A 21962-nucleotide genomic window follows, 5' to 3' on the forward strand; every position below is an offset into this window, starting at 1 on the left:
GGTAGACGCTGAGAGGTTGTTTCCCCTGGCTGGGGAATCTAAAACATGGGGGCACAGTCTGCCCCTTATCCTGAATCATATAGGATTGAGATGAGGAGAATTTCTTCACTTAGGGTTATGAATCTTTGGAATGGTCTACCCCAGATGGTTGTGGATGCTCCATTGTTGAGCATATTCAAGACTGAGATAGATGGATTTTGATCTGTTAGGGAATCAAGGGATATGGGGAGTGAGGAGAAAAGTAGAATTGAGGTATTTGATCAGCCATGATTGTACTAAATGGCAGAGCAGGCTCTAGGGGCCGAATGGTTTTAGATTTTAGATTTAGATATACAGCACTGAAACAGGCCCTTCGGCCCACCGAGTCTGTGCCGACCATTAACCACCCATTTATACTAATCCTACACTAATCCCATACCACATTCTCACCTGTTCCTATATTCCCCTACCACCTACCTGTACTAGGGGCAATTTATAATGGCCAATTTACCTATCAACCTGCAAGTCTTTGGCTGTGGGAGGAAACCGGAGCACCCGGAGGAAACCCACACAGACACAGGGAGAACTTGCAAACTCCACACAGGCAGTACCCAGAATTGAACCCGGGTCGCTGGAGCTGTGAGGCTGCGGTGCTAACCACTGCGCCACTGTGCCGCCCTGGTCTTCTATTGTTATTTCTTATGTTTACCAGCATAGGATTGAGATCACCCAAACTCATTTTATATCGGGCCCTTAAAACCAGTAAACAGAGGTGATTTTCTTTCCAGCAGCCTGCGCTGGATTTGATTCCCAGAATTGAAACGCTGTTGTCTAACCCATTGAACCATCCCGTGCTCCCATTTCTGTCCTTTCTAAAATAATATTTATTAAATTTAACGACTGTTAAAATTCTGACACATTATATTTAGATTTTTTTTTATCCAGGTTTGCAACTTAAACCATACCATAAATCACTACAGCACTTGCGAGACTGGCCAGAAATAGTTGCAGAATTGACGAGCCTTGATCCGCACATGGAAAAACCACAACTTTTCCTGCGCAGGGATGTGCGACTTCTACTGGAAACTGAAAAGAAGGTTAGTTCTAATATGCTGCTTTGTTAACAAGTATGTCTTCGAAAGTTAAGAAACACAAATTTATTAAGCCTTATTATTATCCTTCCACTCCTGAAGATAGCTTTTGGTCACTGCATTATTCCTATTACTATCATCTGAGGAGGTAGATGTAGGATTTAGATTGGTATGTGAGGATGCTTTTGAATTCGCAAGCTCTGTATACTAGTCATATTTGTGCCGTCACTAAAGCTGCCGATTTCCACCTCTGTAACATCGCCCGACTTTGCCCCCGTCTCAGCTCATCAGCTGCTGAAACACCATTCGTGCCTTCGCTACCTCTAAACTTGACTATTCCAATGCACTTCTGGCTGGTTTCCCACATTCTACTCTCAGTAAACTTGAGGTCATCCAGAATTCTGCTTCCCGTCTCTTAACTCGCACCAAGTTCTGTTCCCTTACCACCCCTGTGCTTGTTGACCTACGTTGGCTCCCAGTAGAGCAACGTCTTGATTTTAAAATTCACATCTTTGTTTTCAAATCACTCCATGGCCTCACCTCTCCCTATCTCTGTAATCTCCTCCAGCCCCACAATCCTCCAAGATATCTGTGATCCTCTAATTTTGGCCTCTTGTGCATCCCTGATTTGAATCGCTGCACCATTGGTAGCTGCGCCTTTGGTTGCCTCAGCCGCACACTCTGGAATACCCTCCCTACGCCTCTCCACCTCTCTGTACTCCTTTAAGACATTCCTTAAAACCTACCTTTGACCAAGCTTCTGGTTATCTGACGTAATGTTGTGGCATGTTGTTATACTTTGTTTTATAATGCTCCTGTAAAGTGCTTTGGGATATTTTATTATGTTAAAGGTGCTATGTAAATATAAGTTATTGTTGTTGAATAAAGGTTCAGTTCAACCACTGTGAATATGGCTTATCACAGTTTATACAGCAGTTCTGGCTTTGATCGTATATATAACACTTGTGTGGATAATTAGTAGATGAATAAAAGAAAATTCCGCTCTATTGTAACTGACAAAGTGGCTCACAAAGCAATTTCAGCCACAGTTCTGTCAGCACAAAACATTACCTAGTTACTTTTTAAATTTGAAAACATAACGTAACGGTCGCGGTCAGTGAAAGGATAGAATAATTATCTCTACTGGTGAAGATGACTAGAACATCACTCATGACGTTGATGTTTTTTTCTGTTCTTTGAGCCAGAACTTCTGCCATTTTTCATCTGTGAGTTTAAACTGAAAGCTGGTAGACAATTTGAGCATGGGGATAGTAAGGAATCCTGTCACTGTTGTGATTGATAAAGCTGTCATCCAACATCCACCCGTATGCACTTTGCAGTAGGATTCACTGGATAATAACCCTCCTGACCTGCCTTCCGAGATCTTGCTGTCTATGAGGATGGTGGAAGTGGATATGATGAATGATTTCAAAAGGAAATTGGATGGACACTTGAGGGAAATAAACTTGCAGGGCTACGAGGATAGAGTGGGGGAATAGGATTGATTCAATTGCTCTACAGAGAGCCTTCATGGACTCAATGGGCCAAATGGCCTCCTTCTGTGCCATAATCACTCTCTGACTGTATGAACAGAAGCTAGAAACCTCAACTATTTCACCCACGCTTGCTGATTGTAAGGCATCTACTGCAGCTTGATTGAGCTCAGCTACTCATTGCAGACCAGAGATCGACTGCCCTTGACATCAAGGCAACATTTGACTGACTAAGCATCAAGGAGCCCTAATAAAATTGAAGTCAGTGGGAATCAGGGGGGAAAAGTCTCCACTGGTTGGAGTCCTATGTAGCACAAAACAAGAGAGTTGTGGTTGTTGGAGGCCAATCATCTCGGTTCTAGGACATTGTTGCAGGAGTTCCTCGGGGCAGTGTCCTAGGTCCAACTACCTTCAGCTGCTTGATGAATGACCTTCCGCCACTCCCTCCTTTTTCTCCCCCCCCCCCCCCCCCCCACCCCCACTCCCATCAGATAGTTAAAACTGAGAATGTCCACTGATGATTGCACAGTGCTCAGTACCATTCGCGTCTCCTCAAATACTGAAGCAATCCGTGCCTGCACGCAGCAAGACCTGGACAACATTCAGGCTTGAGCTGATAAGTGGCAAGTAACATTCGCGCCACATAAGTGCCAGGCAACGACCATCTCCAACAAGAGAGAATCTAACTGCCTCCCCTTGATCTTCAACGGCATTACCATAGCTGAATCCCCCACCATCAACATCCTTGCTGGGGAGGTGTTACCATTAACCAGAAACTTATCTGGACCAACCTATAAATACTGTAGCTCCAAGAATAGGTAACTCAGATCCTGACTCCCCAAAGCCTGTCCACTATCTGCAAGGCACAAGTCAGGATTGTGATGGAATAATCTCCACTGACCTGGATAAGTGCAACTTAAATAGCACTCAAGAAGCTCGACACCATCCAAGACAAAGCAGCCTGCTTGATCACCCCATCCACTACCTTAAGCATTCACTTCCTCCAGCACTGGTGCACAGCGGCTGCAGTGTGTACCATCTACAAGATACACTGCAGCAACTCACTGAGCCTCCTTCGACGACACCTGCCAAACCTGTGACCTCTATCACCGAGAAGAAAAAGGGCAGCAGATGCATGGAAACAGCACCACCTGCAAGTTCCCCTCCAAGTTACACACCATCCTGTCTTGGAACTATGTTGCCGTTATTCACTGTAGCTGAGTCAAAAATGTAAGACCTCACTCCTGAGACCTACAGATTATTGATATGTGCATGAGATTTACGAGAAATTATACAAGACACCCGAGTTCTGTCTTCAAGAATTTATTATCCTTAAGACAAATTCAAATCCCCAATCACTACTTGAGCAGCACACCAATATCATTACAAGCAATTTATACAGACATCCACCCCTCAGATGATCAGTCCAGCATGGTTTGTAGCTCCTCAAGGCGAGATGTCTGGCCAAGGCACCTCTACTGTCTGCAGTGTTGCTATCTTCTTGTCCTTATCTTTTATACAGTTCTTGTTCTGATCAGTAAATTCCCATCATGCAAAGGCTGTAAGGGACATTCCCCCCCTAGGTTTCGTTTGAATTGTCTGAGCTTTCAGTCTTTCAAAAGTACACATTCTATGTCTTGCTCAGTCACAATACATGTTGTGCGAAACTCGTTAACTTGTGTCCTGTCTCCTCTCAGTGGCAGATGTCTCGTTTCCCAACCTCATAGAGCCATCTGAACTGATTGCATTGTTTGAACTGATTGATTGCTTCACTTGGCTTGATTAGCCATTCAAACTACCTGTATTGTCTGAAGTAAGAACAGAAAGTGCTGGAAATACTCAGCAGGTCTGGCAGCATCTGTGGAGAGAGAAGCAGAGTTAACGTTTCAGGTCTGTGACCTTTCATCAGAACTGGTCCAGCACTTTGTTTTTGTTTTAGATTTCTAGCATCCGCAGTATTTTGCTTTTTTATATGCCTGTATTGTCTGAACTGATTGCATTTCCTGGCCTTATCTACTGTATAGAAAACGAGGTTAATGTATCACAGCTTAGCAATGCAGCAAGTTTTCCAAAAGAAATTTGCTCATCAGCGCTGCTTCATGCTTCTCAGAGCATGCTAGTGAAAAACAGCTTGTTACATTTAGCAGCTTTGTTTCTTCAGAAAGTCTTTCAGCCTGGCAAAGCATTTTAATATCCACAAGATTTGAAGTTTAAGGGTCTGTCCATTCTTTGAAAAACCTGGAACTCCCTCCCTAATAGCACTGTGGGTGTACCTACACCACTGATTCCAGCGGTTCAAGAAGGCAGCTCACCACCACCTTCTGAAGGGCAATTAGGGATGGGCAATAAATGCTGGCCTTGCCAGCGATGTTCGCATCCGATAGATGAAAAGAAATCTTTTCGGAAAATACAAAATCTTTGACCCATAAGAGTCCAGGAAGAGAGGAATTCGATACTTTTATGTTCATTTTATTGCGTGTGATATTAACTTGTTTTTTATTGGGTTCTGTATATTTTCTTTCTAATTAGCAAACATTGTGTCCTTTTATGTTTTATACTGGGAAGCATTAATATTTTCTTCTGTTATTGGCTTAAACCTGTTTTCTTAATATTGCTTTCTAAGTACAGCTGGTTATATTTTCTAGATCACTTAGTTTGATATTTGTGTTTTTTTTATTTCTCCGTGCACTAACTCTTGCTCAATGCTGTAACTGCTATTTCAGCTTTTCTGTTGTGTATGATGGTCGCTCTGAGCTGGGATAGTTTCTACTTCCTCCCTTTCACTGGCAGCCTTGTGTTTCAGTTTTGTAGCTATGCCACCTTTTGAAAGAGTTATAATAGTAACATATCTAGGGTTTCTGTTTTCCTAGTTCTCTGAAATGGCTTTCAGTGTTTCCTTTTGTATTTTCTCAGTTGCAGAAAGTGTGGGGTTTCTTGAGCAGAGGCTGTGTATTCTGGGTAGGGAAGATTGGTGGGAAAGTCATCCATGCTGCTCTTGCACTTTTGGTGTTTATTGTAGCATAGGTAGAGGCCTGGCAGCTGATGGATTGTTTCTTCCCCACCCCTTGGATTGTGATGGTCTGTGTCTTGAGTAGACTAGTGAAAGGTGAAGGGCAGGGAAAACAATCCATACAGTTGGACATTTATGTAATTTTCATTTGTAATGACTCCTATTTTTGGTCAACTGTTGAAGTTTTAATGTATAAGTTTTACCATTGCAGTTTTATTTTACTTTTTTTTTTAAAGAGTTTTATGGTTCACTCATTATTTTATATGCTTGCATCTATGGTTGCTGTGCACATCTTAGCTGCTAACATGGATTTGATGTAGTTCTCAAATGTTTAATAAACATAAAACACTATCTGTGCACACTGTTTATATATAATATATATTTTAACTTGTTTGCTAAAGGTGGATGATCCATTGGCTATCCTTATTCTATTCGACGAGGCACGTAGTAGCCTGCTGAAAGGATTATACCCATGTGCTGACACTCAGTTGATAACGTTGGCTGGTCTCCTCCTTCAAATCATCTATGGAAATTATGAGAGTAAAAAACATAAACAGGGATTCCTCAAGTGAGTACATCGCCAAGCAATATGTCAAATGCAGACAGTTAGATTAGATCCACAGGGATTTCAGCTTCAAGACTTTTAACAGCTCTGTCTACTTTGTCTCCCTCTGCCTCCCACCAGATTATTTCAGAGTCTGAGCTAGAACTTAGTGTAATAGACAAACATGTCTCACTCAAATAATTACACTTTGGAAGCCTTTTATTGCCAATCTTAATTGTTAGACGTTGGGCATTATTAATGGAGGGGAAAGTACTATCTGCCTTGTATTTGGGGGAAGAAAACACAAAGTGGTCTTCCTTTTTGGCACATTTCTTCATTATGTTGTAATTTTGGCCTTGCAGAGAGCTGCTCTTTCTGGTCTCTAGTTTCCTCCCTAAACCACTACAGTGGAAGACTGCCCATATAACAGATTGAAACCATGCCAGTTGCCTGAGCTAACTGAAGCCACTCATCACCATTCAAGTGCAGTTCTGATGAAAGGTCACTGGCCTGAAACATTAACTCTGCTTCTCTCCACATATGCTGCCAGACCTGTTGAGTATTTCCAGCATTTGCCCCTCATACCTTCATAATTTCCTTTGTTTAAATTTAACACCCTGGCTTCAGATTGAACTACCTCACTTTGAAGCATAATGTAAAATTCTATCATATGATGATCACTCATCCCTAAAGGTTCTTTTACAACAAGATTATTAATTAACCCTTTCTCATTACATAATACTAGATCTAAAATAGCCTGTTCTCTAGTCAGTTCCTCAACATACTGCTCTCGAAAACCATCCTCACAGTATTAATGCTCATTAGCTTTACCCAGTCTATATGCAGGTTGAATTCACCCATGATTTCTGTATTACCCATGCTACATGCTTCTCTAATCTCCTGATTAATACCATGCGCCACATTACAACTATTGTTTGGTGGCTTATAAAGAACTCCTACCAATGTTTGTTGCCCCTTGCTGTTTCTTACCTCCATCCAAACAGATTCCACATTTTGTTCTTCCGATCTGAGATCCTCCCTTACTAATATACTGATCCCATCCATTATTACCAGTGCAAGACCACCTCCTTTTCATTTTTGCCTGTCCTTCCTAAATGTCAAATATCCTTGAACATTCAATGTCTGCAATTTTTACCCGAACATAATTAATGATCTTAACAACTGCAGTAAACACACCAGAACACAGTTAATCAGGTGCAGCTTAATATACAGTCTGCAGTGTGTCCCAAAGTAGTTACACTGAGGACTGAGATGATGACTTTAAACCTCAAGAGTGAAATTAAATGGTTTATTTGCATCTTAAGCAGTTGATGCCTTGGAACACCTTTGAGAATGTTGTCTTTTGTATAATGTAGAGAAATACAAAGATTTCTTACAGTACTCAGATATTGTTTTTGAGCTGCGTTATTGACAACACTGAGTACCACATGATTCCACAAGTACATATGAATTAGGAGTAGGAGTAGGCCACTCGGCCCTTCGAGCCTGCTCCGCCATTCAATAAGTTCATGGCTGAACTGATTACTCCACATTTCCACTTACCCCCAATAACCTGCCATGCCCTTATTTATCAAGAATCTATCTACCTCTGCCTTAAAAATATTCAAAGTCTCTGCTTCCACCATCTTTTGAGGAAGAGAATTCCAAAGTCTCACTACCCTCTGAGAGAAAAAATTTCTCCTCATCTCTGTCTTAAATGGGCGACCCCTTATTTTTAAACAGTGACCCTTAGTTCTAGATTCTCCCACAAGGGGAAACATCCTTTCCACATCCACCCTGATAAGACCTCTCAGGATCTTGTATGTTTCAATCAAGTCACCTGTTACTGTTCTAAATTCCAGCGGATACAAGCCTAGCCTGTCCAATCTTTCCTCGTAAGACAACCGCCCATTCCAGGTATTAGTCTAATAAACCTTCTCTGTACTGCCTCCAATGCATTTACATCCTTCCTTAAATAAGGAGACCAGTACACAGTACTCCAGATGTGGTATCACCCCAGTGCCCTGTATAGCTGAAGCAAAGCCTCCCTACTTTTGTATTTCATTCCCCTCGCGATAAACGATAACATTCTATTAGCTTTCCTAATTACGTGCTGTACCAGCATACTAACCTTTTGCGATTCATGCACCAGGACACCCAGATCCCTCTGCATCTCCGAGCTCTGCAATCTCTCACCATTTAGATAATATGCTTTTTCATTCTTCCTGCCAAAGTGGATAATTTCACACTTTCCCACATTATGGCCGGAATTTTACAGTGGGCGGACGGGAGCCGGACTCCGACATAAATGTCGGTGCCGAACCCGCTTCCGCCCAGCCTGGGGATCCGTCCTGTGTTTTACAGATTCCCAGGCTTTAATTGGCCCGAAGCAGGACTTCCACCCACTAGAGGGAGGAGCTGCCGGCCAATCAGCGGGCCGGCAGCTCTTAGTCTCAGCAGCGCCAAAGGGAGTGGTGGCCACTGCTGGGACTGCAGCCCAGCTGGCCAAGGAGGATACCAAGGAACTGGTACTGAAGGTAAGTTTGGGTTGCCTCACCAGGGCAATCAGTTGTGCCCTGGTGAGGCTAGGGTGGTCATTTGGGGGGAGAGGAGCGTTATGGGTCCCGGGGTTGGGTTGGGAGGTGGGGGCGGCTCTCAATCGTGCACCCTGAGCCCGATCTCCAGGCCCTGCCACCCCCCCCCCCCCCCCCCCCTCGGGGTGTGGAAAGGTCGGCAGCTAGAGCTGGGCGGCCTTTTACATCTCCGGCACACCCGTGGAGGCGGGCAAGGGCCATTAAGTGGCTGTTAAGTGGCCACTTAAGGGTCTTGATTGGCCTCGGGCGGGCGGGCGGCTTCTCACCCCCCGCCCCCCCCCCCCCCCCCACCGGACCTCCATAAACTTGGTCGGAGGCGGAATCCGGGCGGTTAGGCCTCCCGGAGCCTGCCGCTCAATTTTACGCTGCCCCCATACCATCATCCGACCCGCTGGGGCGGCATAAAATTCCGGCCTATACTCCATTTGCCAGGTCTTTTCCCACTCACTTAACCTTAGGGCGGCACAGTGGCGCAGTGGTTAGCACCGCAGCCTCACAGCTCCAGGGACCCGGGTTCGATTCCGGGTACTGCCTGTGTGGAGTTTGCAAGTTCTCCCTGTGTCTGCGTGGGTTTTCTCCGGGTGCTCCGGTTTCCTCCCACAAGCCAAAAGACTTGCAGGTTGATAGGTAAATTGGCCATTATAAATTGTCACTAGCATAGGTAGGTGGCAGGGAAATATAGGGACAGGTGGGGATGTTTGGTAGGAATATGGGATTAGTGTAGGATTAGTATAAATGGGTGGTTGATGTTCGGCACAGACTCGGTGGGCCGAAGGGCCTGTTTCAGTGCTGTATCTCTAATCTAATCTAATCTAACCTATCTATATTCCTTTGTAGCCTCCTTATGTCCTCTTCACAAGTTACTTTGCTACCTATCTTTATGTTCTCAGCAAATTTAGCAGCCATACCTTCGGTCCCTTCATCGAAGCTATTTATATAAATTGTAAAAAGTTGAGGCCCCAGCACAGATCCCTGTGGCACACCACTCGTTACATCTTGCCAACCAGAAAATGACCCATTTATGCCTACTCTGTTTCCTGTTAGCTAGCCAATCTTCTATCCATACCAGTATGTTAACCCGTATACCATGAGCTTTTATTTTCTGCAATAACCTTTAATGTGGCACCTTATCAAATGCCTTCTGGAAATCCAGTACATCCACCGGTTCCCATTTATCCACAGCATATGTAATTCCCTTGAAGAACTCCAATAAATTGGTTAAACAGGATTTCCCTTTCACAAAACCATGTTGACTCTGCCTGATTACCTTGAATTTTTCTAAATGCCCTACTATAACATCTTTAATAATAGCTTCTAACATTTCCTATAACACAGATGTTAAGCTAACTGGCCTGTAGTTTCCTGCTTTCTGTCTCCCTCCTTTTTTGAATAAAGGAGTTACACTCACTATTTTCCAATCTAACCTTCCCCAAATCTAGGGAATTTTGGAAAATTAAAACTAAACTATTAGCTATCTCACTCATTTCTTTTAACACCCCAGGATGAAATCCAAGTAATGAAAGCAAGCGTTTGTGCGCTCAGTAATAAATATCTTTTCTCATATATCATACATTATTGTGATACTGAAACCTCTGATGTCTATGGGCGGCACAGTGGCGCAGTGGTTAGCACCGCAGCCTCACTGCTCCAGCGACCCGGGTTCAATTCTGGGTACTCCCTGTGTCTGCGTGGGTTTCCTCCGGGTGCTCCGGTTTCCTCCCACATGCCAAAGACTTGCAGGTTGATAGGTAAATTGGCCATTATAAAACTGCCCCTAGTATAGGTAGGTGGTAGGGAAATATAGGGACAGGTGGAGATGTGATAGGAATATGGAATTAGTGTGGGATTAGTATAAATGGGTGGTTGATGGTCGGCACGGACTCGGTGGGCCGAAGGGCCTGTTTCAGTGCTGTATCTCTAAACTAAACTAAACTAACCATAAGCTTAACTGAAAGAAATGTAATGGAAGAAAATAATGTTATTATTTGATAATCAAATTTTTAATGCTTTTCTAATGTATTATATTGCTGGTATGAAGTTCACCTGTTAGCTATTTTAATGAAGTTTTTAACCCATTTGAAGTCATTTTTCCCTTAAAATTTAGATGAACAGCAGGATTCCTCTGGGCCCCTCCCACCCCCCCCCCCCCCCCCCCCCCCGTCTCGCCCCATGCGGTCGAATACACAGCTTTTTATGCTGAAAACCACAAAGGAATCTTGTTAGTGACCTCATAAGTTTGATGATAAAACCAAGATTGTACTTTTCTGAGGCTGCATAAAAGCAGACAATGCTGGAAATACTCAGTAGCTCAGTCAGCATCTTGAGAAAAAGATAGTATTGACATTTCAGGAGTCCAATCCTTCAGAACTAACCTGTCCTTTCTCTTCACAGATACCAACTGATCTTTGTATTTCTAGCATTTGTTCTGATTTCAGATTTTTGGGACTTGCATATTTATATTTTAATTTGCAGTGTATGTTAACAATGCTTTGTTGACTGTTAGAATTTTTTATAGAAAAAGATGGATGTAGTATTTCTTCAGACTTACAACTTTTTCCCTCTGTTTTCCTGAATGCTGGGTGTTACGACCTGGTGAGAAAGGGGTCGAGGGTTCCCTCTCAGCCTTCACCTGGTCTTACCATAACCGGGTTTAATTTTAAACATACTGTTTGTTTTTAGCCACTCCTTAGTGAATCTTTGTTCACTAACTTCCAATTATAAGGCAAAGAAACTAGCCAAACAGGTTTTCTTAGGTTTAAAGAAAAATGGTTGAACTTTATTAAACTTAAACTCTAATCCGGTTAATGCCTACGGATACGCGATACGTCTACGCTAGCATGCATACGCGACACACACATGCAGATAGAGACAGAAAAGAGAAGAAGGAATAAAGTGGAAAAGTTTGAGGCAATATCTGAAGATGACTTTGGTTACTGTTCTCCGAGCGCCTGTCAAGTCCTTGATTGTAGGTAGGTCTTGCTTTTCGTTGGGGCCCAGTATTCTTCTTAAACCTTCTTTGATGGAGGAGACTTTTCTCTCTTGCGGTTCATGTGTCCTCAGTGGGTCCATAGGCTTGTGAGAAAGAGAAGGGAGAGGTCTTCTCATTCCAGGAGCAAACAGTCTGAGTTCAAAAACTCTGTAGCGAGTTCAAAAAACCCTGGACCAGCCAGTCAGTCTTATGACCAGCTGGTTTAACCAGTCCTGGCTTTTGTGAATTGTATCACCTTAGCAGTCTCTGGAATGCTCTTCCTTACACCTTCAATGTCTGGTGATCAAAATCCATTGTGGATTGAATGTGTCAGGGAACGGTCCTTTTGTCTCCACAAGCACTGTCTGTTAGAATGCAAATATTTTTCAGCTAAGTGTCTGGCAGCCCTTGTAGGAGGTTTTCTCTTCCCAGCAAGTTTAAAATCAATGTGCATATGACAAAGTTAATATGCCTCATTCTTGGCAGGTGCGGGTCTGCATGACACTGGGGCATAGTTCCACAAGAAACTGTAGATTTCCTGTTTTTCACCTAAAAATATTTTTTAGGACTATGAACACTGAATGTCACTGTACTACCTATGAGAGACAAACTGAATTCTCCCCTAACCTAATGTTCTTAGGTGTGTACTTCCTATGACAGAAGCAGTGCCCAATTAATTTCTGTTCCGTAGCCCAGGGATTCTGAGGGTAATTATTGTATTTCCATAATTTATCTTGACAAAGGTCAGTTAAATTTATTGTAGACCAAGAATTGAATGTAGCAGTTTCAAACATGTGACTGAGTATCGGAACAGAATGCATTTGCCACTAATTGAGGTCAATTTTGTTTTTGCTATTTCACAAAATGTTTTTCCTCAACATGCTTTAATGTTTGACTGCTGAAGTGAACACTGGTTGTCTATTCTGTTATGTGCAATATTCATTATGTATTACTTAATAAACTTTTATGCATTTTAGTGAAGAAAATCTCAAGTGTATATTACCATGTACCAAACTGAAGAGCAAGGCCCCACATTGGATTGGTAGAATTCTACATGAATACAAGGTTCGTTTAACTAAATTCTTTGATATTTGATATCATACTCATTAATTTGGTTTCCTTTCTCAATTATTTGACATTTTCTTAAAACATTACTTTATGCAACATGTATCACTTACAAAACTTAATTATTACATTTCTGTGCAAAATACTTTTTATGGCTAAAGACAAAATGAAGTATCTTTAATGCACACATTCATAGGAACATAGGGAGTAGGAGTAGGCCATTCAGCCCCTCGAGTCTGCTCCGCCATTCAACAAGATTATTGCTGATCTACCTCAACGTGATTTTCCCGCACTATCCACATATCCCTTGATATCTTTAATATCTAGTAATCTATCGATCTCCGTCTTCAGTACACTCAATGACTGAGCCTCCACAGCCTTCTGGGGTAGAGAATTCCGAAGGTTCACTACCCTCTGTATGAAGAAATTCCTCCTCATCTTGGTCCTAAATGGCCTACCTCGTATTCGGAGACCGTCCCCTGGTTCTAGATGCCCGCCACTCCCCCCACACCCCCAGCAGGGGAAACATCCTTCTTGCATCCACCCTGTGGAGCCCTGAAAGAATTTTTTATGCTTCAGTGAGATCACCTCTCATTCTTCTAAACTCTAGAGAATATAGGCCCAGTCCCCGCAATCTCTCGTCATAAAACATTCCTGCCATCCCAGGGATCTGTCTGGTGAATCTTCGTTGCACTCCCTTTATGGCAAGTATATCCTTCCTTAGGTAAGGAGACCAAAACTGTACACAGTACTCCAGTTGTGGTCTCACCAAGGCTCTATACAGTTGCAGCAAGACATCTATACTCCTGTACCCAAATCCTCTTGCAATAAAGGCCAATATGGTGTGAATTAATTTGGTTTATTGAGAGAGCAACGAAAGATGAATTTGGGCCTCAAGTGTGATAAAACTCCGAGCCTTCATGTTTGCAAGTAAAGTCTTTTATCATTAAGTTATTTTTCTGGCAATTTTTAATAAGTGAAGTCATTAAATTTTACATTTGATTGACTGCTTACCCTTTTTAAACTTGTTATTCAAACTTCATTACCATATTAGAGGTGACCAGGGATGGGAAATGAACTTCCAGGGATATTCAGTATTTAGGAAGGACAGACAAAAAGCAAAAGGCGGTGGAGTTGCATTGCTGGTTAAAGAGGAAATTAACGCATTAGTGAGGAAAGATATTAGCTCTGACGATGTGGAATCTGTATGGGTAGAGCTGAGAAACACTAAGGGGCAAAAAACGTTAGTGGGGGTTATATATAGGCCCCCAAACTGTAATGGTGATGTTGGGAATGGCATTAAACAGGAAATTAGAGATGCATGTGATAAAGGAACATCTGTAATTATGGGTGACTTTAATCTGCATATAGATTGGGCAAATCAAATTAGTCACAATACCGTAGAGGAGGAATTCTTGGAGTGTATACGGGATGGTTTTCTGGACCAATACGTTGAGGAACCAACTAGAGAACAGGCCATCCTAGACTGGGTATTGTGTAATGAGAGAGGAATAATTGACAATCTAGTTGTGCGAGACCCCTTGGGGACGAGTGACCATAATATGATAGAATTCTTCATCAAGGTGGAGAGTGACGTAGTTGATTCTGAGACAAGGGTCCTGAATCTTAGTAAAGGAGACTACGAAGGTATGAGGTGCGGGTTGGCCATGACGGATTGGAAAACGTTACTTAAAGGGATGACAGTGGATAGGCAATGGCAAACATTTAAAGAGCGTATGGATGAACTGCAATAATTGTTTATCCCTGTTTGGCGCAAAAGTAAAATGGGAAAGGTAGCCAAACCATGGCTTACAAGGGAAATTAGAGATAGCATTAGATCCAAGGAAGAGGCATATAAATTTGCCAGGAAAAACAACAGACCTGAGGATTGGGAGCAGTTTAGAATTCAGCAAAGGAGGACCAAGGGTTTGATTAAGAAGGGGAAAATAGAGTACGAGGTGTGTGGGGAACACAACAACTGACTGTATAAGTTTCTATAGGTATGTGAAGAGAAAATGATTGGTGAAGACAAATGGAGGTCCTTTACAGTCAGAAACAGGGGAATTTATTATGGGGAACAAAGAAATGGCTGATCAACTAAGTGCATACTTTAGTTCTGTCTTCACAAAGGAGGACACAAATATCATACCAGAAATGTTGGGGAACACAGGGCTTAGTGAGAGAGAGGAACTGAAGGAAATCAGTATTAGCAGAGAAATAGTGTTGGGGAAATTGATGGGATTGAAGGCCGATAAATCCCCAGGGCTTGATAATCTACATCCCAGAGTACTTAAGGAAGTGGCCCTAGAAATAGTGGATGCATTGGTGGTCATCTTCCAAGAGACTATAGACTCTGGAACAGTTCCTGCAGATTGGAGGGTAGCTAATGTAACCCCACTATTTAAAAAGGGAGGTAGAGAGAAAGCAGGGAATTATAGACCAGTCAGCCTGACGTCGGTAGTGGGGAAAATTCTGGGGTCCATTATCGAAGATTTTATAGCAGAGCACTTAGAGAACAGTGGTCGAATTGGGCAGAGTCAACATGGATTTACGAAAGGGAAATCAAGCTTGACAAATCTACTAGAATTCTTCGAGGATGCAACTAGTAGAGTTGATGAGGGGGAGTCCGGGAATGTGGTTTATTTGGACTTTCAGGAGGCTTTCGACAAAGTCCCACATAAGTGATTAACATGTAAAATTAAAGCGCATGGGATTGGGGGTAGTATATAGCGATGGATAGAAAATTGTTTGGCGGACAGGATACAAAGAGTAGGGATAAATGGGTCTTTTTCCGAATGGCAGGCAGTGACTAGTGGGGTACCACAGGGATCGGTGCTAGGACCCCAGCTATTCACAATATACATTAATGATTTGGATGAGGGAACTAAATGTAATATCTCCAAATTTGCCGATGACACAAAACTGGGTGGGAGGGTGAGTTGTGAGGAGGATTCAGAGAGGCTTCAGAGTGATTTGGACAAGTTGAGTGAGTGGGAAAATGCATGGCAGATGCAGTATAATGTGGATAAATGAGGTTATCCGCTTTGGTAGCAAAAACAGGAAGGCAGATTACTATCTGAATGGCTATAAACGGGAATATGCAATGAGACCTGGGTGTTCTCGTACACCAGTCGCTGAAGGTAAGCATGCAGGTGCAACAGGTGATAAAAAAGGCAAACGGTACGTTGGCCTTCATAGCGAGAGAATTCGAGTACAGGAGCAGGGATATCTTGCTGCAATTATACAGGGCCTTGGTGAGGCCACACCTGGAATATTGTGTGCAGTTTTGGTCTCCTTATCTGAGGGAGTGCAGCGAAGGTTTACCAGACTGATTCCTGGGATGGCGGGACTGACGTATGAGGAGAGATTGAGTCAGTTAGGATTATATTCGCTGGAGTTCAGTAGAGAAACCTATTAAATTCTAACAGGACTTGACAGGGTCGATGCAGGAAGGATGTTCCAGATGGTGGGGGAGTCCAGAACCAGGGGTCATAGTCTAAGGATACGGGGTAAACCTTTCAGGACTGAGATGAGGAGAACTTTCTTCTCCCAGAGAGTGGTGAGCCTGTGGAATTTGCTACCACAGAAAGCAGTTGAGGCCAAAACATTGTTTGTTTTCAAGAAGGAGTTAGATATAGCTCTTGGGGCTAAAGGGATCAAAGGGTATGGGGGGAAAACGAGAACAGGTTACTGAGTTGGATGATCAGCCATGATCATAATGAATGACAGAGCAGGCTCGAAGGGCCGAATGGCCTACTCCTGCTCCTATTTTCTATGTTTCTAGAGCATCGATCACTAAAGAATGATGAACAGTTTTCTTCTTGCCAAACCCCAGATGAATTCCTCAGCATATATGTAGAAGATGACATGCAGCTGTAGGCATTTCTCCATATCAATACTGTAATCTATGCTCTTGTAGTTTTTTGCATCTGCGTTTAAAGTGGCACAAATGAGACCTGAGTGTTAACATCCTCACTGCCCTTTTAGTTAATGATGCACGGCAGGGAGAAGGCCTATGAAGTGAGAAAAGTTAAATTACAACTATAGGAAAGTGTGCTGTAGACAGCCTTACACTTTCCATATAGTGACTTTCTAATTTTGCAACTCCCACGGGCAGGAATATAGACTAAATGTGTGTTTCCGATCAGGAGCCTGAAACAAATGAGTAAATGGAAAATCTAACCTTTCTAATTAATCATAGAAGCTAGAAAATTCCAAAATTACCCTTCTGCCCTGCACTGTTCTTATATCTTCCCCGCTTCAAATATTTATCCAGTTTCCCTTTTTAAAAAAAAAGCGCACTGGTTTCTGCCGCAAACTCCAGCAACTCTCTGTGTAAAGAAATGTCACCTGGCCTGTGTCCCCACTCCAGACCTCAGATTCTGACCTTTTTTGCACTGGCAACTTTCTACTTCAGAATATATATCCTAAAAGAATATGTTCTTCAACAGAGTCTTAGCAGTCGCGAAGGGATCAGCAAGGAGATGCACCATCTTCAGCGTCTCTTCCTGCAGATTTGCTGGGAATTTCCAACATATGGAGCAGCCTTTTTCACAGGACAAGTATATACAAAAGCAAGCTCAAGTAGTCATAAAGTTGTCAAGGTGTATGTCGGTGTAAACACAAAAGGTCTCCATCTGCTAAACATGGAAACTAAGGTAAATTGATGGTGCAATCTCCCAATGAATTTATAATGTAACAAACATACATTTATTTAATACTTTCTCAAGTGCTTCATGTGACAAGTGGTGACTTTTTATAGTTAATTATTGTAGGAAAATTAGTTCCTCAATTCTATATTACAACTTCTTTTTCTCTTGTCCAGGAATGTTTTTAGTCCTTAAACTTGCTGTTTAAATTAACAACCACTATACAATTAGCACAACAAACTGCATGACTGATGTTTTAAGTACATCCTGTTTAACCTTGAAATGAGCTATAAATTCCATTTCTTATCTATCACGAAAACCATCTATTTCCATTTTGCAACATTGTCCACCCTATAGCCAGCTCCTGGGAGATATGTGCAAGTATCCTGGGCATGATTTCTCGTCTGCATTTTTTTGGTAGTATGATCAGGTGATTTACCGACTGATTGTAGATGGGAGCTAACCGTCTGGGACTCATGACTGGAAAAATTAGCTCTTCTGTCTTTGCAGCACCATATGATGGTGTCCAAGTACATAGTCACAAACTATTTCAGATGGAAATTCTTAACTGTTACTGGCTCTGACAAATTATTTCCAGAACTGCAAATACAATTGGTGGTTATGTTATTACTTTTCTTGATACATCTCAATTTTTGACAGGCTTTGCTGATTAGCCTTAAGTATGGCTCCCTCATGTGGCAGTTAGGTGAAGCAGATGCCTACTTTCAAATACACAGTTTGGAAAATAAAATGAGCCTCGTTGTACACACAAAGCAGGTAAGAAATTATTCTCAACGGTGTTTAGGTAAAGGTGAACCTTTCCAATTTTCAAACAAAGCTAGGAGCTTAACATTATGTATATATGAGGGTTGTTATAGCTAACAACATGGTGTGGAAAGTTCGTTTGGCCAAATGACCTATTATATGAGGGTTTTTTCTTGTAATTTAGCAATAAAACTTGAATTGAACAAAAGTTAATGTGGTAAATACAGCTAATTACAAATTGATTAAACTGTGACATAGTAATAGAGCTTCTAAAAATGTCTGAAATTTTATTTTCACAAGATCTTCCAAGCCATTAGGATAATTTAATTTCAAAAGAATTTTTGTTTGGTATTATAAATGGACTGAGATATTTACATATTTCATTATGTAAGTCAGAGGCATACTATTGACCTAAGAGTTGTACAGTTTCTTTTGCAACCTGTGTACTTTTACGCCTTCAGTATCATTTATTTCCACTCCATCCTGCAGGCTGGTCTGATTGTGAAGTTACTGATGAAGTTAAGTGGCCAACTGAGTGTAAATGAAAGAAATTTGACAGAGAGACATGGATATGGGTAACCATTAAACATCAGGACATCTTTATCTTGACCGTACATTCTTGTTGAACTGAAGTGTTTTGGATTATTAAGACAAAAAAGAAATGCCACTGTTAGTGATTTAGTATGGTTTTTGTTTATTTGTATGATATTGAATCATGTATGCCTTACTTGATGTATCTCTTTTAACAAGAGCTTACTACAGATTAAGTGTCTGTTGATAATTTTATTGCCTGATTTCATTGCTAAAGAAATAATAGTTTTATCTTGTTCTTAGAAGAACAAAATCCAGCCTTGGAGTAAGCATTACTGTGATAGCTGTGCTGTTCAGCACATTTTATAGAACAATTTAGAAAAACATTGTAATATTAATGTATCCATTTATTTTTTGCTATAAATTAAAAGAGCACCTTTATAATTTTGGTATTGTTTTGAATTTTTCTCATGCAGTAATGATGTAAAATAGTTCAGTTATTATGGAAAACCATAGATGGCAACACAATCTAAAATGTGGATGCACTGGAGTATACAGGTAAATAAAGGCATTGGGTTTCAGATACCAAGTCATATTAAGAGCTAACTCAGGAATGAGTAAAGCACAATCAAAAGCTAATGGGATGTTGGCCTTCACCATAACAGGCAAAGAGTATAAAAGTAAGGAGGTAGTACTGCAGTTGTACAATGTGTTGGACAGAACTCATTGTGATCTGATTGAGTTGTTTAAATTATGATGGGAATTTCCATGGAAGATAGAGTAATGTTCTTACCTTCAGGGAAATTCAGAACAAGGAAATCTAATAATTTTAAAGTTAGAGCAGCATCAGTTAAAAGATAATGAGGAAAAAAATATTTATACAAAGCATTCTGTAAATTTATAATGCATGGCACCAGAAGCAGAATCAAAGCAACTGAGGACTTTAAAAAGGAAATGAGCATTTATCTGACCAGTCAGAGTATTAAGTGAATTGAAGAAAAGACAGCGAGTAGAGATTGAAGAGATAGAGTTGTCTTAGCTAACAACATAGTGTGGCAGGTTCGTTTGGCCAAATGACCTATTCTTGAGTACTTAAGTTTTATAACAAAGTAGTAAGACGTAGCCTTTTCAGCAACTATGTAACAGCCCTGACAAACAAATTTTTCTGCAGCACCTGTGGAAGAGCCTGTCACTCTAGAATTGGCCTTTATAGTCACTCCAGGCGCTGCTCCACACACCACTGACAACCTCCAGGCGCTTACCCATTGTCTCTCGAGATAAGGAGGCCAAAGAAGAAAGAAAAGAAGAAATGTATTTAGGAATATTGTATAACTACAAGTTGTTATATAGCACAGTTATCTCTTAATTATACTAAGTAGATGTCATTTATTGCTACTAAACTTCTTAAATCTGCTCAGTTTAGTTCCTTTCTGCAATAGTTCCCCACTTCCAAATTGGTATACCCCCACCCTCCTTTCATGTTGAATATCAAGAAAATAAAAATTGCAAATATGTTTCTGTACTTCATAAATTTGAAGTTGAAATGGCATTTTTAATAGGTGTATTGTAAATTGGTTATCTGTAAGGAGGAAGAATGTCTTCTGCAGAAAATTCTGAGCAGCAGCTCTTGAGAATTATTCAATGGCTGTTTACAGTTGTTCTGATAAGGTAAAGTGTAGCTAGAACCATTGTTATGTCATCTGTGGAGTGCAACTGGTCAAAGTTAAACAGTAGAAGTTACAGTAGGAGTTTCAATGATTGATATCCTGGAATTTAACTGGATTATTATGAAGAGTTGCAAAGAAATTTCACATAACTCAGCTTCTTGAAAAGTTTACCCTTTGGCCATCTCCCGTGAAAGACAAAGTTGCAGTTGTTTGTTCCAGAAGGCAGTCACACCCCTTAGAATAAGATCTTCTGATTTGGTCAGAGACAGGAGAGTGTGACCTTGAGTGAAGCAGGTAAGGGGATCGAGAAGGCAGAAGTGGAGGACCTTCAGCCCTTGCAATTGTCCAACAGGTTTGAGGTTCTTTCTACTTGTATGGATGAGAGCAAGGGCTGCAGGGTGGTTGAGCAAACTGACCAGGGCACCGTGGTGCAGGAAGCCATTTAAGCGGGAGGAGTAAATAGGAATGTAGTGGTGGTAGGAGATAATATAGTCAGGGGGGTAGACAACATTCTCTACAGCCAAGAGCGAAAGTCCAGAAGGCTGTGTTGCCTGCCTGGTGCCAGGGTTTGGGACATCTGCTCAGGGCTGGAGAGGAACTTGCAGTGGGAGGGGGGGATCCAGTTGTCGTGGTCCACGTGGGTACCAATGACATAGATAGGACTAGGAAAGTGGTTCTGCATAGAGAGTATGAGCAGCTAGGGGCTAAATTTAAAAAGTACAACCTCAAAAGGTAATTAGTAAAAGTCTTAGATTTAGATGTAGGTGAGCACTTTGGTGATAGTGATCACAATTTGGTTAGGTTTACCTTAGCGATGGGCAGGGACAGGTATATTCCGCAGGGCAAGAATTATAGCTGGGGGAAAGGAAATTATGATGCGATTAGGCAAGATTTAGGATGGGGAAGGAAACTGCAGGGGATGGGAACAATCGAAATATGGAGCTTATTCAAAGAGCAGCTACTGCGTGTCCTTGATAAGTATGTACCTGTGAGGCAGGGAGGAAGTTGTCGAGCGAGGGAGCCGTGGTTTACTAAAGAAGTTGAAGCGCTTGTCAAGAGGAAGAAGAAGGCTTATGTTAGGATGAGACGTGAAGGCTCAGTTAGGGCGCTTGAGAGTTACAAGCTAGCCAGGAAGGATCTAAAGGGAGAGCTAAGAAGAGCAAGGAGAGGACACGAGAAGTCATTGGCGGATAGGATCAGGGAAAACCCTACGGCTTTCTATAGGTATATCAGGAATAAAAGAATGACTAGAGTTAGATTAGGGCCAATCAAGGATAGTAGTGGGAAGTTGTGTGTGGAATCAGAGGAGATAGGGGAAGTGTTAAATGAATATTTTGAGTCAGTATTTACAGTAGAGAAAGAAAATGTTGTCGAGGAGAATACTGAGATTCAGGCTACTAGGCTAGATGGGATTGAGGTTCACAAGGAGGAGGTGTTATCAATTTTGGAAAGTGTGAAAATAGATAAGTCCCCTGGGCCAGATGGGATTTATCCTAGGATTCTCTGGGAAGCCAGGGAGGAGATTGCAGAGCCTTTGTCCTTGATCTTTATGTCGTCATTGTCGACAGGAATAGTGCCGGAAGACTGGAGGATAGCAAATGTTGTC

General features: G+C 41.8%; 1 protein-coding gene across 11 annotated transcripts in view; it reads left to right on the forward strand.

Moving 5' to 3' along the window:
• Positions 1 to 19137, forward strand: part of krit1 (KRIT1 ankyrin repeat containing) — a 103977-nt gene extending 84840 nt beyond the window's left edge. For all 11 annotated transcript variants that reach the window (XM_068012324.1, XM_068012408.1, XM_068012379.1 and 8 more), the window contains 6 exons: positions 925 to 1076; positions 5975 to 6141; positions 12657 to 12744; positions 17196 to 17402; positions 18054 to 18170; positions 18648 to 19137. In XM_068012324.1, coding sequence (XP_067868425.1) covers positions 925 to 1076; positions 5975 to 6141; positions 12657 to 12744; positions 17196 to 17402; positions 18054 to 18170; positions 18648 to 18737 — 821 coding nt within the window. In that variant the 3' untranslated portion in view covers positions 18738 to 19137. The remainder of the gene's footprint in view (positions 1 to 924; positions 1077 to 5974; positions 6142 to 12656; positions 12745 to 17195; positions 17403 to 18053; positions 18171 to 18647) is intronic.
• Positions 19138 to 21962: the final 2825 nt, after the last annotated feature.

Source organism: Heterodontus francisci, chromosome 2, assembly GCF_036365525.1.
Source record: "Heterodontus francisci isolate sHetFra1 chromosome 2, sHetFra1.hap1, whole genome shotgun sequence".
NCBI lineage: Eukaryota > Metazoa > Chordata > Chondrichthyes > Heterodontiformes > Heterodontidae > Heterodontus > Heterodontus francisci.